At 42.1% G+C, this 15,678-nt stretch overlaps 1 protein-coding gene across 1 annotated transcript; it reads right to left on the reverse strand.

Annotated features, from left to right (window-relative positions):
• Positions 1 to 9,512: 9,512 nt before the first annotated feature.
• On the reverse strand, positions 9,513 to 15,440 carry MRPL32 (mitochondrial ribosomal protein L32). The gene is made up of 3 exons (XM_082282687.1): positions 15,303 to 15,440; positions 14,228 to 14,412; positions 9,513 to 13,713 (listed from the first exon to the last, which is right to left on the reverse strand). The coding sequence occupies exons 1-3, from the start codon at positions 15,424 to 15,426 to the stop codon at positions 13,459 to 13,461; spliced, it is 564 nt and encodes a 187-aa protein (XP_082138813.1). The 5' UTR covers positions 15,427 to 15,440; the 3' UTR covers positions 9,513 to 13,458.
• Between the last annotated feature and the right edge of the window lie 238 nt (positions 15,441 to 15,678).

Consider the following 15,678-nt stretch of genomic DNA (forward strand, 5'->3'; position numbering starts at 1 on the left):
TATTTGGGAATCCCGTATAATTGCCTGAAGCACTGAGAATATTTGCTTTCAAGACTTTTGTGAGTTGTATTTCTGCTGCAGAGTCAATTTTATCTCTACCAATTGGTCAGAAATTACCTAAGGAATCTCATATGAGTCTCACGTTTCCACTTCATTCTCTGCTTAAAGAAGTGTTCAGAACCCTTGCTGGCATAGACAATACGATGTTTGCATTTATATACCTGTGGCAGGGGAGTGGGGGCTGGAGCTTAACTTCTCTTTATGCCACCTGTCCTATTCCTCAACAACTCATGCAATCACAAAATAAACCATATTTCACCTGCCTTTTAACTGTCTCTGGCAACACTTTTTTATTCATTATCAAACTGTATTACTGGCATATCTCAGGTCATAGGATAATTGCTCCATAAATTAACTTCACCATTTACCCAACAGGATCTGGACTACATGGAAACAATCTGCTGGGTGCTTAGTTGTCATAAACTGTTCAAAAAAATCTAAGTCAGAAAAAATTTAAAAAATGAAAAATACAATTGGAGAATATAAGTGAAATTTTCAAAGCAGCCTATGCCTATGGAGATAAATTCCTTTTTATTTTAAAGTGCTTCCATGGTGTTGGTTTTTTTTTAAAATTCCAAAGTATTTTGTTTAATTAAATTCTCTCAACTTCTCCATGCCTTTTCACTTTTGGCTTCCTCCCATGGGTACAGGTTTCTCCTGGAATTCCGCCCAACATAGCAGTTTCTCTGGCTCTTGAATAAATCTAGGAGCTAGCCTGTGACTTGGAGCAGCCACACTCTGACACTGGATCCAAGGCTGCTTGGGCACTGCTTCAATCACACTTGCAGGGCAAATGCTACTTCTGTACTGGAGCAGGGAGAGGCAAAATGGATGGTCCACATTCTGCTGCTCCAACCCAAAGCTTTCGAAGGGAAGGTTATACCAACTCTACCTTATTAATACAGTCTTTCTTCTTCTCCAGAGGAAAAAGGATAGCAAGCTCAAAATGATCCAACTATAACCCGATAAGGAGCAAAATTTGAAGTAGGAGGGAAAAAAATATTCCTTGGGAAATGGCATCTCCCATTAACTATAGTCATAAACTCAAAGGTAAGGACACAGAGAAGGAAAAGATGCATTTTTTAGGGTCAGGTTTTGTCCCAGAGGAGCTGGAATAACTTGATAGAGACACCCATCACAACTTCTTCACAACCACAGCTCTCAGCTGTGGAATGATTAAATCCCAGAATTAATGCAAACATTTCCTAGGCTAAATAAAATCCTGTCAAACCTGATTTCCACACCTGGATTATGCCTTCTTAGGTTAGAGCAAGACAGCCAAGATTAGCCAAAGTCTTTCAAAGAGGAAGCCCACCTAAAATAACCTTTGCTTCGTTATCAGGTCTAATTTTACTGAGTTATATCTTCGTCACAACCCTTAAGAACTCTGCTACACATAGGACAAAATTGTGAACTCCTTATCTCTACCTCAGAGGAACTCCAGGCAACCAGGAAGCAGTTTCACAGCCTGTATTAATTTTTGCAGTGCAGAGGCTGCTAAACTTTTGCATGGAATAGCTCAATATTTACCCAGACCTGTATGTAGGGGTGTGACCTTGCCTTTAAACAGGAGCACTGCTACTACAGAAGATAAAGTAAGTGGAAGATGAGAGCTCATTTTTCCCTGTAGTGTCAGAAGTTGGCCACCTTTTGTACAGCTGGGTGGTTTTCCTGAAAACTCACTACCAGTATTCACAACTACTGCCTCAGCTGTGTACCAGAGGGAGTGGGAGAAAGTTCAGGGTAGTAACTGAACTTACCTGTATCATTTTGTTTCATTGGAAACCCTTCATTTTTGCTAAAAGTGTTCAAATGTTCCCCTCAACTCTTGCCAGTTTAATTACACCTTCAATAATTCAGTCAGTGGTTGCTCAGTCTTCCCAGTTGAATTATTAATTAGCAGAGTGGAAACCCCCACAACTGAGCATGTGAGGTGGAACACTCTAAGAAGGCAGCTGCGGCTGCACACACACATCATCTGGGAGAGTGAGTCCTGGAGCAATTCTCCATCTGAGCCTCATCTCTCATCTCCAAGCACACAGGATCTGCCTTCTTCCCTTCCTGCTTCCCTCACTTTCTGTTTTAATTCCTTAATAACTCTGCACCACCTTTCCTGAACAAAGCTTTTATGCATCCTTGTGGCTTCCCCAGTAAACTGAGTTGAAATACCAGGTCCCAAACACATTTCAGAGAAAGACATCAGAAGAAGGAAGTATTTGTTTTCAGGAGCTAGGGAAGAACATAAGCTATCTCAGACTTTAGTGGGGGTGAAGATAAGGGTTTTGTGCAATAGCTAACAATGAAAAAGATAGATCACAGAATTGTTAGGGTTGGAAGTGACCTCTGGACATCATCCAGTCCAACCGCCACAATCCTTGGAAGAAAATATGGGAAGAAGGTGTCCCTGCCCACGGCAGGGGGGTTGGAACTAGATGATCTTTAAGGTCCCTTCCAACCCAAACCATTCTATGGTACAACAGATCAGTCAGAGATGTGGCTGTAGTGAAACAAAGTGGACAGCTTCACTGAGACAAAGGAATGTGGAAAGCAAGAGGGAGAACGGATTTGGGATTATACATGAAATGGCAGAGAGAAAGTAAAAAGGCACTTTCTAATGACACAATTAATTATCCTTATGGCAGCTTTCTTTCAGCTGCCAAATTTGCATATATGCTTCCCATAGTGATCCACATTTCTAGTTATTAACTTGTGACAAGGTCATCCACTTGAAAAGAATTTCTGAACAAGGCAATGAAGTAATTAATTTCTCTGTTAGAGAACTTGTTTAGTCAATAACTGTTCTTAAAATATTAAGAAATTTTCTGCTACTTAGAAGAATACGTGGAATATGTGTGAGTAAGTAGTAGGAAAAAAACCCCTCAAGAAAAGTGATGGGCTAATTAAACCCTTTCTCATACACAGATACAATATTAAAAATTAATTAATTACAAAATGTGGCTTTTTGCTGGCTTCAAGAAAAACAGTGCATAAATTAATCGAAAGGTATAGCAACCAGATACACTACATGACAAGGGAATCAAAACCGTGATGGTCACTACAGGATATAAAATCCATAACTGGTGGTGGTCCTCAACTAACAATCCACGCTGTCTTTGCATGACCCTGTGAGATTAGTGTGCTTACAACACAACCTTGGCACTTAGGATGAGATCTCTGCTTTCCCTATAGAGCACCAGCACTGAGGGCTCTCCAGCTGTTCAATCCCCTTCCCCCTCCATACACATTTCCATATTGCTGCTTTTCTGATAATCCCCCATGGCCTTGGGACTTCCTCTGTAGCTAAAACAAGATATAAAGCTGTATTAGTCTCAGCATAATGAGTGATGCATCAGACCTCTTCTTCTATATGTTGCCAGTGTCTTTCAAGATGATCAGAAATAGAAAAAAATGGATTCACATCTCTGGTGAGCAAATGAAGGATCCTTCTTAGCACGGACTCTTCATTGTTGTTAGTGTTACATACTGCTGCCACTGGAGCTGTGCAGACACAAAGCTGTCTTTTGTAGGGGCTGAGTGTCACAGAAGCACAATGTGCTTTTCTTTAAAGGAAAATACAAACTGGAAAGAAGAAGTCAACAAGGTACAGGGAGTCCTCCATGTTTATTGACTGTCTCAGGGACCGAATGCTGAAAGTAATTTGCACTGACTTGTTGACCAGTTCTGGAGCTTTGGTTCCGGATTTTGCTTTGCTGGAAAATGACTGAGGAAGAGTCAGGAATTGTGCTGGTCCATGATTTCAAACAAAAAAATAGAGGAAGTCTGAGCATAGTGCTTTATTACTGCCCTGCGTTAATTCATTTTTTGCAAAATCCAGAGGGACTACCGCAGAGCTCAGCAGTAGCTGGCTCGAAATATGGAACCATGCTTTTCCCCATGTACAATGCCTAGATCAATAGTTTACCAAAGGTGAAATAAGCCCTAAGGCCATATACAGAAAATAAGAGTAGGATACTAGGAAAATCAGGCTGTATAAAATGCAAGATCTTCTTTTAAGAAAGGTGCTGAATAGTTAGTGTTTTCTTAAAATTCCAAATGGGGAAAATAAGTGATCAGGTTGGGAAATCACAAGACATGCCAAAGGTATGCATATTTTGGCAGGCAGTAAGCAGCAAAGGGAAGTCCACCATGGCCAAATTACAAATTACAATGCAAATGTCTAAATACTCAAGCATTGCAGTAAGAATTGTCTCATGGATGGAGTCTGGGAAAGCAGAGCATGAAGAGGCCATGGAAGACAATAGAAGGCAGTTCTTGCAGCAGCAATAAGCCTCAAAGTTGGTGCCTCTGCTCCCTCCTGCCTCCTCAGAACCTAAGAAAGTCAGATAGTTATTATTTACCACAACTACTCTGAGACTTAAGGGAAGATGATGAATGATGAAATTCAGATCCCTATTACTTGACCAAAGTAACTATAGATTTTACTCTTGAAGTAGGGGCCTTGGTAACTCACATTTTTCTCACAGCTTTTTCTGCTCCTAGCTTTTTTAAGGAGAACTACTTGTAAGCATGATAACCAGTGAATATGTAAGAGAAATTCTCTTGGGATACAGATACAGAATTCACAAAAAGCAGCCTGCCTGACAATGCTCTCTACAGCTTTAAATTCAGCAAGTAACTTTCATCTTTTTATATTTTACTGCCACAGGCTGGGAAAACTCAGAGAAACATATTTAGCCATGGTCATCACTTTTTCATTTCAGCCTTATCTTTGAAAAGAAAGGAGTCTTGCTTAAAGTCTCAGATTCTTCTTCATATTTGTCAGACCCAAGGTCTGTCAAAGGTTATGGAGGCTTTTTTTTTTTCCTGCTTCAAGTGCAATGTTCCTGATACAGATAGAATTCTTGAAAATCATATTAACAAGCCAATGTTTATGCTCTTGGGATGATACAGTCATTGCAATTAGGGTTATTATAACATCAATAAACTGAAAAGAATTAAATTACTTTTGATCAAAACTAACTATTCTCAATTGGTTGCCTGTTGAATTTGTATCAGCCAAATCAGCAAGATGAGGAAGATACACTCTGGTGGCTTGAAAACGAAGTACAACTCTTTGATCAGAAAGAAAAGGGAAGAAATTATTGTAAATTCTCTTTCTTTGTATTTTTTGGTATGAAGTGTCTCACAGGAAAAAATATTTGAGAAATATCTAAACCAATTCTTTGCACATTGGTACTGCTGGTTTTGCTTGTGAACGATCTCTGGATCTTATGTTCTTGGGGTTTCTCTTCCTAACAATTTAATCGCTTGTATTATTTGTGTTGGTTTTTTCTTCTTTTTCCTATTAGACAGAATGTCTTGCTTATAGCAGATAAAGAAGGCACCTTATTTCTGGGCCAAAAGAGTCTAATCTGTGGAGAAGAAGTCTTTTACTTCTAGGATTACACTTATTTTTAGATTTATACATTTAAAATTCCTGGGGACAGATTCTGCCATTGTTGTCCAGCTGAGTCATACTTTTATAAATAACCTCACTGCACAGAATGGCTTTTCTTTTAGTGTAAGACACTGTTTCGGCAGATGAGAAGTGGTTTGGTTTGGTCCTTGGAAGCTTCCTGCAAAAATTGCACTGTTTTTCCTCCTGTTTTCAAGTGAAAGGAGAAAAAAGAATCAATAAAGGGGGGCATGTTTTAATAATAAACCAGATTTCCAGTTTATCTGAAGAGCTCTGGATAAAGGCCCTCATGAGCCTGTGTCCCATCAAATGTTTCCATGTTTGGTATCTTTGCAGTCGTTTACTTGATCAGAACACAAACCTGGCCACATTAACAATCACCACAAGTGATAATTGTCATTATTCCCTCACCTGTGACAGCAGAGAACACAACAGGCCTATAACCTGCAAATAGCTCCAGTTCCTTCCCCTGCCACCAACCGAGAGAGCAATTTTGAGGAATTCACTTGCTCTTTTGGCACTTCAGTTTGCCACCTGTCATGTAATAACCGTGCCACTTAGCTTCCAACATGATTTGCTACTACCAAAATGATGTATGGGGGTGTGGTATTTGTGCCACACACACAAGCACTTTGTAGTTTCTCGGTTGCATTTCTTGCAGCAGCTCCTGTTGTGCTCTTTGTATTACACACACAAACACTGGATGCCTCTTACTTCTACATACTTGCCAATGACCTTCTTGGTCTTTAACCCTTCCTCTGTTCCTTTTCCATAGTAACTCTGTGGTAATCTGCTCTGTGCTGGACAAAGACACCTGAAAAATACTCACTTGGGGCAATAGAAATTGAAATGTGAGAGCATTCTCCTGAACTCCTAAAAGATCACCTTCTTTTTTCACAAATGACCTTATCCAAAGGACTACGGCAGACCTGGACCCTTGGGCTCAAGTGATGTGTCATGAAGGGTGTTGGAAATGGACAGGCTTAGTTTTTATTTCCCTGACTTCCATTTTAAAAACCAGAAATTTAAAAATAGAGCTATTGTGATCTCATTAATTGACTTTGTAACCAACAGGTTCATGTTTTATAGCCTGCCTCTCAGTCACTTGGAATTACAATTTCATTTAAAAGAAATCTTATGGAAATCAATGGCTTCTTGAAGACCAAGGTATCATTTATTCTGTTTAAGAGAGACAGAATTATATAAGATATCTATAACTGAGCAGACTCCTGATGTTTTTTAAAACACCTTAGATGCTCTACTTGATCTGACTATGACCGAGTAGGAACTGTCAAAAGACAAATGAGTAGGAACTTCCAAACCCAGTACATTTAACAAACCTCTCCTACAGGACTGGCCTGTCAATTTTGAGCCTTAAGCTATTCAGTATAGCCCCTTCAAAACCTCTATTCTTTGTATTTAATAGTAATCCCAGATTATAAAATGAAATATATATCTTTCCAACAAGCTGTTCAAAATCCTTAGTTCCACTGAGAGAATGTCACATAATGTGCTCTAGAGCTACAGCATAATGGAAAGCAGAGCTGTAAGCCACAGCGATAGACAAGCTGATGGGGCTGGGAATAGAAACAGCTTTAGTATACCTTGGGAATGGATGTAAGAGCTGGCAGCCCTGTAAGTAGGGGCTCACTTTCCTTCCTACACCATGACATGCTGCATTTATGGTGCCTATTCCTCCTGAACCTTGGTAAACTGATTCCAAATTTAGGACACATAAAGTGTTAATCTATCTTACATCCAGGACACGTCAGAACATTTCTGTATGACTGTTTAGTGAGAACAACTCCATCAGAATCATCTTGTATAGAGAAGAGTCTGTACCCTTTGAAGAAACCAAAGGAAACAGTCAGATACCTGTGTATTTGGATAAGTACATCCCAACTTTTCAAATCTTAGGATTCGTTTAAAAGGTAGAACACGCTAGAAAATTATAAACTAGGACTGGATTTCTGCTGAGTGCTTTTCCAAATCTTTGCTTCTTCACTTTTGATTCACCATCTTAGAACCAGGAAATTTGCTTTATTTAAAAAAAAAAACAAAAAAACAAACCCTAAAATAATCACAGGATTCAGCAGTGGCCCTCCAGAGAACTTGCTGACAAATTTTGTATGGTGACAAAAGTTTTGTTTTGGGTCTTCTGCTCCAGTTTCAGGTTTCTTTTTCATAGGTTTATCCAGCACTTCAAAATATAAAACTAATCCTATAAACTTTCTTCTAAGTATGTGTATTGTCCTCAACCAGTGAGGAAAATAAAGGAATTGAAACTGAAATATAGGATGTTTGAAAAACATCAACTGATTAGAGTCAATTTACTACATTAATCAAAGGCAATCTTAGTGTTCAGCTGTAAACCAAATCTGTTTGGTATCCAGCAGTAGTTTCCCAGGTACATGCTCTGCATTAAAAATACGTATACCTGCATACATCCACATGCCCAGGATTTCAGTACATTGCACAAAATTTTCCCTTGAATTATATGCCACTGACTTCAACAGAATCTCCTAGGAATATACATAGGAGTATGCAAAACTAGATCCATCACTGCTGCATAGTGTACTTTCTTCTCATTCATTTCATGGGTTTTCCTTCCATTTGGCCCCATTCTTAAGTCTTTGGCAGGTTAAGAGTGAGGTAAATTATTTGGAAACATCTCGTATTTATTGATTCTCATTCACAGCATAAATTACACAATGCAGTCATGTGAGGTGAAAGAAGGAATTTTGTTAATATCTTATTTAAATACTAATTCACAAGTTCTAAAGACACAGGATCCTTTATCACTCCTGTGCTTCTAAAATGTTTCAAAACTTTGACAGGGCACAAAATCCTCTATTCCCTTCTGAGCAACTAGTATCTTTTTAAACACCACACTGGTTTCCTTTTCTTTCCAGGTCCTGTCTGCTGTTTATAAATAGATCCTTATGGCTCTATGAATTCAAGACAATTATACCTCGAAATTCACTGGAATGCCATCAGACCTATTAATTTTGGGACTTTCTGGCTGCATAAATAAAATGTCAACTATCTGATTATATTAGGCGTGGAAAACAACATGAAAAGCCATCTGTAATTAAGGAGAAGTTATTTCAAATAATTCACGGAGCAAAGAGCAGAAGTGCATAAATATACACAAAAGCCAGTGTATTAGTTTTCCATACAGATTAAATCAAATCTACGTGAAACAATTAATTTGTATCTTATAACACTTATTGTATTTTTCTTCGTATTCATCAACTTCAGTCTTTTCGCAGATGTTCTGCTCACACAGATGCAAATTCTTTGAATCTGACACTGTTTCCTATCTCACTTGAAATCTCGGGCTTCTGTTTTGCACCTGCCCGAAATCTGCACTGCTCTGCCACCTGGTGCTTTGAAGGAGGGTGTCTTACATTAAACGGCACAGTCTGTTCAACAGCATAGATTAAGACTCACTGGGCAGAAGTATTTTATTAACATTTCCTTACCAAATGGGTGATTAAGGAGGAACTTGGTTTATCAGCCTCTAAGGATATCGTAATTGATCACTGCCAGAGATTGTGTCTGCAGATCTTAGTAATATATAAAACTGTTTAGCAACCTGCATCCTTGTATTTTAAGACATTACATCACCTTTATGGATCTTTCTAAAATGTAAAATAAATTAATTTTTCCATAAAATCCTTATAGAAGAAAAAATTAATCAAATATCACATGTACTTAATCATATAAAATTTTCAGACAAAAAATGTCTATTTCAACTTCTAGCAGGTACCCAAAGAATCAAAATGAAATTACTTTTGCCTAAAATTTTTGTTTGTAAATGGATTCTAAAGCACAGCATTTGCAACAACCAGCTTGCCTTTTGTTGATTTTAATTTACACTGTTTCTAAAAATGTGTGTTTCTATATTACTGCTATTGCAATTTATATTTCTTCTAAATTACATATAGACAGGGCTTATTTCAAGTAACAGACCAGGCTACATATTTTAGAGGATTTTTTTTTTTTTACAATTTTATTTGAAAGTAATGGAGCTTTACATTGTCAGGGTTGACACAATGATGCTATGAAAATGAGCTCTGCTTTTCTTCTGAAGGAAAAGTCATTCAAACAAGACTGTTCTGACTCCCACTGAAGAGAATTTCTTCTATGAAAAATTAACATCAGTTACATATACAAATCTTCAATATTTATCAGTTGGTTCTAATTTTTCCTTTAGACACCATGAATACCAAATGACTTTCCCCCCACATCACTCAGAAACAACTATGAAACATTGACAAGCACCTCCTCTTGTCTGGGTTGCATAAATGCAGAACCAACATAAACTGTGTGTCTATGAAATGAATCACAGAATGGCTGGGGTTGGAAGGGACCTCTGGAGATCATCTAGTTCAAACCTCCTGCTAAAGCAGGTTCACCTAGAGCATTTTATGCATTGACAAGATCCCCTCAGTTGTCTCTTCTCTAGGCTGAACAGGCCCAGCTCCCTCAGCCTGTCCTTCAGTCCCTTAATGATCTCTGTTGAACAAGAGTGGGCCCCCTGCTGACCCTTGGGGAACACCTTCAGCTACAGGCCTCCAGCTGGACTCTGTGGTGATGATCACAATGCTCTGGGATCTGCCACTCAGCCAGTTCTGGCCTATTGGAATGTTGTGGAAGACAGCATCAAAAGCCTTGAAGTAGAGGTAGACATTATCCACTGCTCTTCCCTCATCCACCCAGCCAGTCACTTCATCACACAAGGATGGTTGGTCCAGCATGATTTCCCCTCGGTGGATTCATGTTGATTACTTCTCATAACCTTCTTTTTTGTCTGGATGTTTAGAGGTGACAACCAGGCCATTCCATCACCTTTCCAGGGATTGACGTTAACTGGCTTGTAGTTCCTGGATCCTGTCCTCCTTCTTGCTCTTTTTGAAGTTCGAGTTCTCATGTACCTCTCCATGATCTTACAAATAACATCTCCCAGCTCCCTCAGCACTTGAGGGTGCATCCCATCAAGGCCTTGACACCCACAACTCTATAAACTGATCCTCCTCAACACAAAATCTTTTCTCCAGACTTTCTCACTTGCCTACAGAGTCACAGCTTCCTAAGGGCTGCCTTAGCAATAAAGACTAAAGCAAAAAGAGACCTTCCCCAATTGCCTTCTCTGGATCCTTTGTCACCATGGGCAGGGGGCCCATGTTTTCCCAAATCTTCCTGTTGCTACTGGTGTACTGGTGGGAGTCCCTGTTGCTGTCCTTGACCTCCCTTGCCACATTTAATTCCAGATGGACTTTAGCCTTCCAGATCACATTCCTGCATACTTGTAAAACACTCCTATATACCTCCCAAGTGCCCAAGAACCCTGCCCCTTTTTCCACAAGCTTCCATAAACTTCCTTCTTCTCTTATGTTTTGCCAGAAGCTCCTTGCTCATCCATGCAGGTGTCTTGCCCCTTTGTTTGATTTCTTACCCAGAAGGATTCACTAACCTTGATCTTGGAGGAAGTGATGCTTATTCAGCTTTTTTCCTACAGAACTGTCAAATATTAATATCTAAAAAGCAACTAAGTGCAATTGGCAAGGTGCAATTGGTCCTATATGTGGACAAATAAAAAGACTCTCACCTCTCTCTAAAATACACTGCCCTGTGGGAAAGGCATGTATGTATCTGCCTTACTGCTGGGCTAATCTCACCTCTAATATGTCAGTCTCATCCCATGCAACTCTGTTAAAAGTTAGCTTTCCATTCCACATCCTGCTGGACACCTTTCATTGGCTTCACTTCTGAACAAGTGAAAAATAGGCATGACTGGACTAAATCCAGTTTGGACAAATCAAAAGACTTATGTTGTTTGCTTGGATACTGTCAATTGAATGGCATCAATTTACTTATCAGCTTCCATTATTCCCTTGCTCCCATTACTTATGGAGGAAATGCATTATCTCCACTAACATCTGTTACTACCAGTTATGCTTCAAAGCATGGGATCCAGTGCAAGGAAAGCCGAAGTGAAGCATTCCAGCCCTCTCCCTAAGCAGGCATAAGGAGCTCAGCCAACTACCAATGAAGCCTATTGAGGAAAGTGTGGTCCTGTGTCCTCTGCTTTCATATTCCTACAGTCCACACTGCCACTTTTCTGACCCTGACAGAAGATCCCTACAGGGAGATCCCCACCAAAAAAACAACATGCTGTAGAAAGCCAGGGAACAGTTCTAAGCCAGGACAGCTCCCTGAACCAGGAAGCAAAGGAGCACATACACTCAAGTGCCAATGAAATAGAGGGACCACCCAGACAGGGCTGGGGCAGGTTTGCATTTTTTGGCAGCAAATAGCTACTAGGGTGGCTGAGCCACAATACTGCCTCTGCGTCCTTTTTGGAGCAGTTCCCACTTTGCCCGGTCAGCTCTGGACGCAGCAGGCTGCGGGGGCCAGCATCCGGAATCCGGGAGACCCGAGGTCTGGCTCGTGGGTCCTTCCACAGGACCGCGCCGATAGAGGCAGGTGGTGGAAGAAGGAGGCAGGCTCAATTGTGGATGAAATCCGGAAGGTTTATTGTGTCTCCGAACAGGGGACCTCGCCCCCCGGGAGTGTCCAGCAATGAGCAACCCTGAACGTGCCTGCCAGGGGTTTTATGGAGGGGTGGCGACAGGGGCGGGATGACAACGGCATCGAATCAGGGAAGGAGAAGGACGGGTCTGCGGGATGAGGGACACACAAGGGAACCTATCCTGGGAAAGGAAGGGAGGGATCCTCCCCCCAAGACCAATCACTCGACGCCCCTGTCAGAACTTTCTAGAAGCTTGGGAGGGGTGCCGGAGCGATTGGCAGGGTCTGGGAGGAGACAAATAGAGAAAGCAGGGTTATGAACACGAAACCAGGAGGGTATAAACTGGGATGGTACAGTAATACAAAACCCAAAGGGGAGACCCGGACTGAACCAAACAAGACACACTCCCACACAATACCAAAGAGCACCATGTGTATACTGAAATCCCAAACAGAAGCTGAAAACAGACTTAAATCCCCAAGGCAGTGATGCTGCTGTGTGGCTAAAACCAAAGTGAAAATCCAGGGAGGTGCTGCAACTATACTTCTGAAGGGCACCAGTGGAGAGTGGAGGCAGAGCTGCTCCCTCTCTGCCCAGGACTCCAGCCAAAGGCACTGCGGCTGTTCACAGTTTTCCAAGCACACACTGACCACCCAGACTACTGAACAGCAGCGGCTGCAAAGAGCCAGCTTTGACCCCTGTCACATTTACAGTCATTACATTTCAATTTGGTTTTTTACTCAAAAAACCAAGTGTATTTTGAGGGGGGAAAACAGGCTTTCCACATCCTTTTAAGATAGAAAAGTATCTTGTATACTGACAATAGCAAGAAACACTCAGCCTTAGTCCAGTGCAGAAAAAATGCAAATACTATGTGGCAATCACTATTTTGCTCAAACCCAGGGCTATCACCAATTATCTCAAACAGCAGCATTGTGGAGAGATCCACACAAAGGAAATAACCAAATAACTACATCTTTCCTTGCAAATATCCTTTGTTTTTAATCAACATCACTTTTCAACCTTTTTTTCCCCTCCCTAAGAGCAGCAGCCAAAACCAGAAAGCAAATTTCCCTGGGACACTTAACACTTTATTGTACATCTGTGAATGTTTTTGCTTTGTTTAAAAGATGTTATTTACAAAACCAGCACAGAACATTAGCATACAAATTGTTCAGTGTACTGTATGCAGATATCCAAATCCAAAGCAGATCCTGATTTCTGTTTGTTGACTGCTGTGATGTATCACTGAGAAGCATTTCCCACTGCATGCTAGAGAAACACCACCTGATTGTAAAATCATATGGTACAACACAGAATTCAAGCAGGCTTCCCAAAAGTTCAGAGCAGTTCTGTTCACACTGAGTGAACAAGAAAAACATTATTGAAAATCATGAATTCTCTTCCTGCAGCAACTGCCTTTGCTACCATTAATCCTACAGCATCAATTTTGAACAAACCAAGATGGACGCTTCCTGGCTCTTTCAATGATCCGCTTGCCTGCATCTTTTTCTGTGGGTTTTTCTCCTTCATAAAGGACAACAGTCTCCACAGTTGGAGCATTAAACGGTCTTCCTTCCTTCTTATGTATTTCCATCCGTATCAGTCGAGTTTCTTCTTTGACTTTTGCGTAACAATAGCCACAAAGGACGTGTTTCTGCTTCAAGTTTCCACACTCAGGACAAACATCTACGTTCCTCTAAAATGACAGTGGAAAACAGGAAATTTTGTCATTTGAACAGCAGCAGAAAAAGAAACAGGGAACGACTACAAATAAAAATGTTAAATGAAATAGTAGAGAAACTCAACTACCATTTCAAACTGTATCCTTCTACATAATTTTTCTGTAATGTGTTGCTATGTCAATGGCTACTACTAAGAACAGCCTATAAATTCAGTATCTAAGTCATTATGCCTATTTATGTTTGGAAGACTAAAGACCTATGGACTCAATTAGATGCACAGAAAATGTAGGCCTTTTCCATTAAATTATCTCTTCAGCCAAAATTCACATTTTGTTGGCTTGCACCTCAAGTGCCACTGTTTATTTAACCTCAGACTACTGTCACACATGATGAATGTATCTGTTACAATGGATTTTAAAGATTATAGTTTCTTTTAAGCTTATTTATGTATAAACAAAGTCCAGGGAGCTTGTACAGTCAGTACTTCTCTCTGCAATGACTCTCTAAAACAAGGACTTTGCTGATTACCTTCATTTCTATGAGCTTGCTGGGATGCCTCCGCCGGCTGCGGTTCACCTCAACGGTGCGCCTTTGCTTGGGCGCCGCCATCCACAGGACGCTCTCCAGCAGGCTCTGCGCCTCGGCACTGCTCTCACCAGCATCATTTATCCCTTGTGGAACAAGAGCCGGACCTCGCACAGCTAGTACTGGTCCTGCAGGAGAAAGAAAAAGAGGGGGGTGATTGTCCCAGTCTGCACTGGTGCAGCCTCCCCTTGAATACTGTCTGCAGTTTTGGGCACCACAACATAAGAAGGATATAAAGCTCTTATATAGCATTCAAATGGAGGCCACGAGGATTGTGAAGGGCCTGGAAGGGAAGTGACACAAGGAGCAGCTAAGGTTACTTAGTCTGCTCAGCCTGGAGGAGAGTGAAGGGAGACCTCATCACAGTCTACAACTTCCTCATGAGGGGAAGCAGAGGGGGAGGCACTGATCTTTCCTCTGTGGTGACAGGACTTGAGAGAATGGCATGAAGCTGAGTCAAAGGAGGTTCAGGTCAGACATTAGGAAAAGGTTCTTCCCCCAGAGGGTGGTTGGGCACTGGAACAGGCTCCCCAGGGAAGTGGTCACAGCTGCAAGCCAAAGTTCAGGAAGCGTTTGGACAACGCTCTCAGGTACGTGATGTGACTCTTGGGGCTGTCCTGGGCAGGGCTGAGTTGGACTTGATAATCTTTGTGTGCTCCTTCCAACTCAGCATATTCTGTGACTCTCTGAGAAAGAAATTCCTTGCAGCCAAGCCCCATTTTACCTGCGGTCGAGGAAACACAACACGATACTGCCGTCACCCCCGAAGCAAGGTCAGAGCGGCGCCCCCGCCCCGCTCCCTCACTGACCCCAGGGCCGCGCCCTCCTGCCCCAGCGCCCTCTCTCCCTCCGCCCTTCACACGTAAAACGAGTCCCTCAGCCCCCACACCGCCCTCTCACAGAATCGATGGCGTTGCAAGAGACCTCTGAGACCATCTACTCCAATCCCTTCTCAAGGCAGATGACACAGGAACACGTCCAGTTCCTTCAGCTAGGCGGAGAAGAGGCCGCGACCTACCCCAGGGTGGGCTCTGTCCCCCGAGGACACCCGGCCAGAGGCCGCGCTCCAGCCGCCCCCAGAAGCGCTGGAGCAGGGCGCGAAGCCGCGGCAGCGGAGAGCGGACGAGTACCACCACCGCCATAGCCCCACGCGACCCTGCCGAGCCCTCGGGGAAGATGCGCCTGTCGCTGAGCCTTCTGGGAAACCGAGTGCCCTCACTCTGTCACGGCATCGCAGGGACACATGAACGGGACTCCAAGTCCCAGCACTGCTCTCGCGACCAGGAGGGCGGGGCGGCGAAGGACAGAAGGAGGACTCCAACTCCCAGCATACCTCACGGCAAACCTCTCCGCCAACCGCATCTCGGCACGCTCAGGTACACGCCGCCACCCCG

This window comes from Coloeus monedula, assembly GCF_965178545.1.
Source record: "Coloeus monedula genome assembly, chromosome: 1".
Classification (NCBI taxonomy): domain Eukaryota; kingdom Metazoa; phylum Chordata; class Aves; order Passeriformes; family Corvidae; genus Coloeus; species Coloeus monedula.

What these genes read in the sequence shown, in the direction of transcription:
- MRPL32 (XM_082282687.1), bottom strand. Translation starts at nt 15,426, where the DNA reads ATGGCGGTGGTGGTACTCGTCCGCTCTCCGCTGCCGCGGCTTCGCGCC. An exon ending in GGGACAGAGCCCACCCTGGG is followed by an intron (nt 14,413 to 15,302) that starts GTAGGTCGCGGC and finishes TTTCTCCTGCAG; the next exon opens with GACCAGTACTAGCTGTGCGA. An exon ending in GCAAGCTCATAGAAATGAAG is followed by an intron (nt 13,714 to 14,227) that starts GTAATCAGCAAA and finishes CTGTCATTTTAG; the next exon opens with AGGAACGTAGATGTTTGTCC.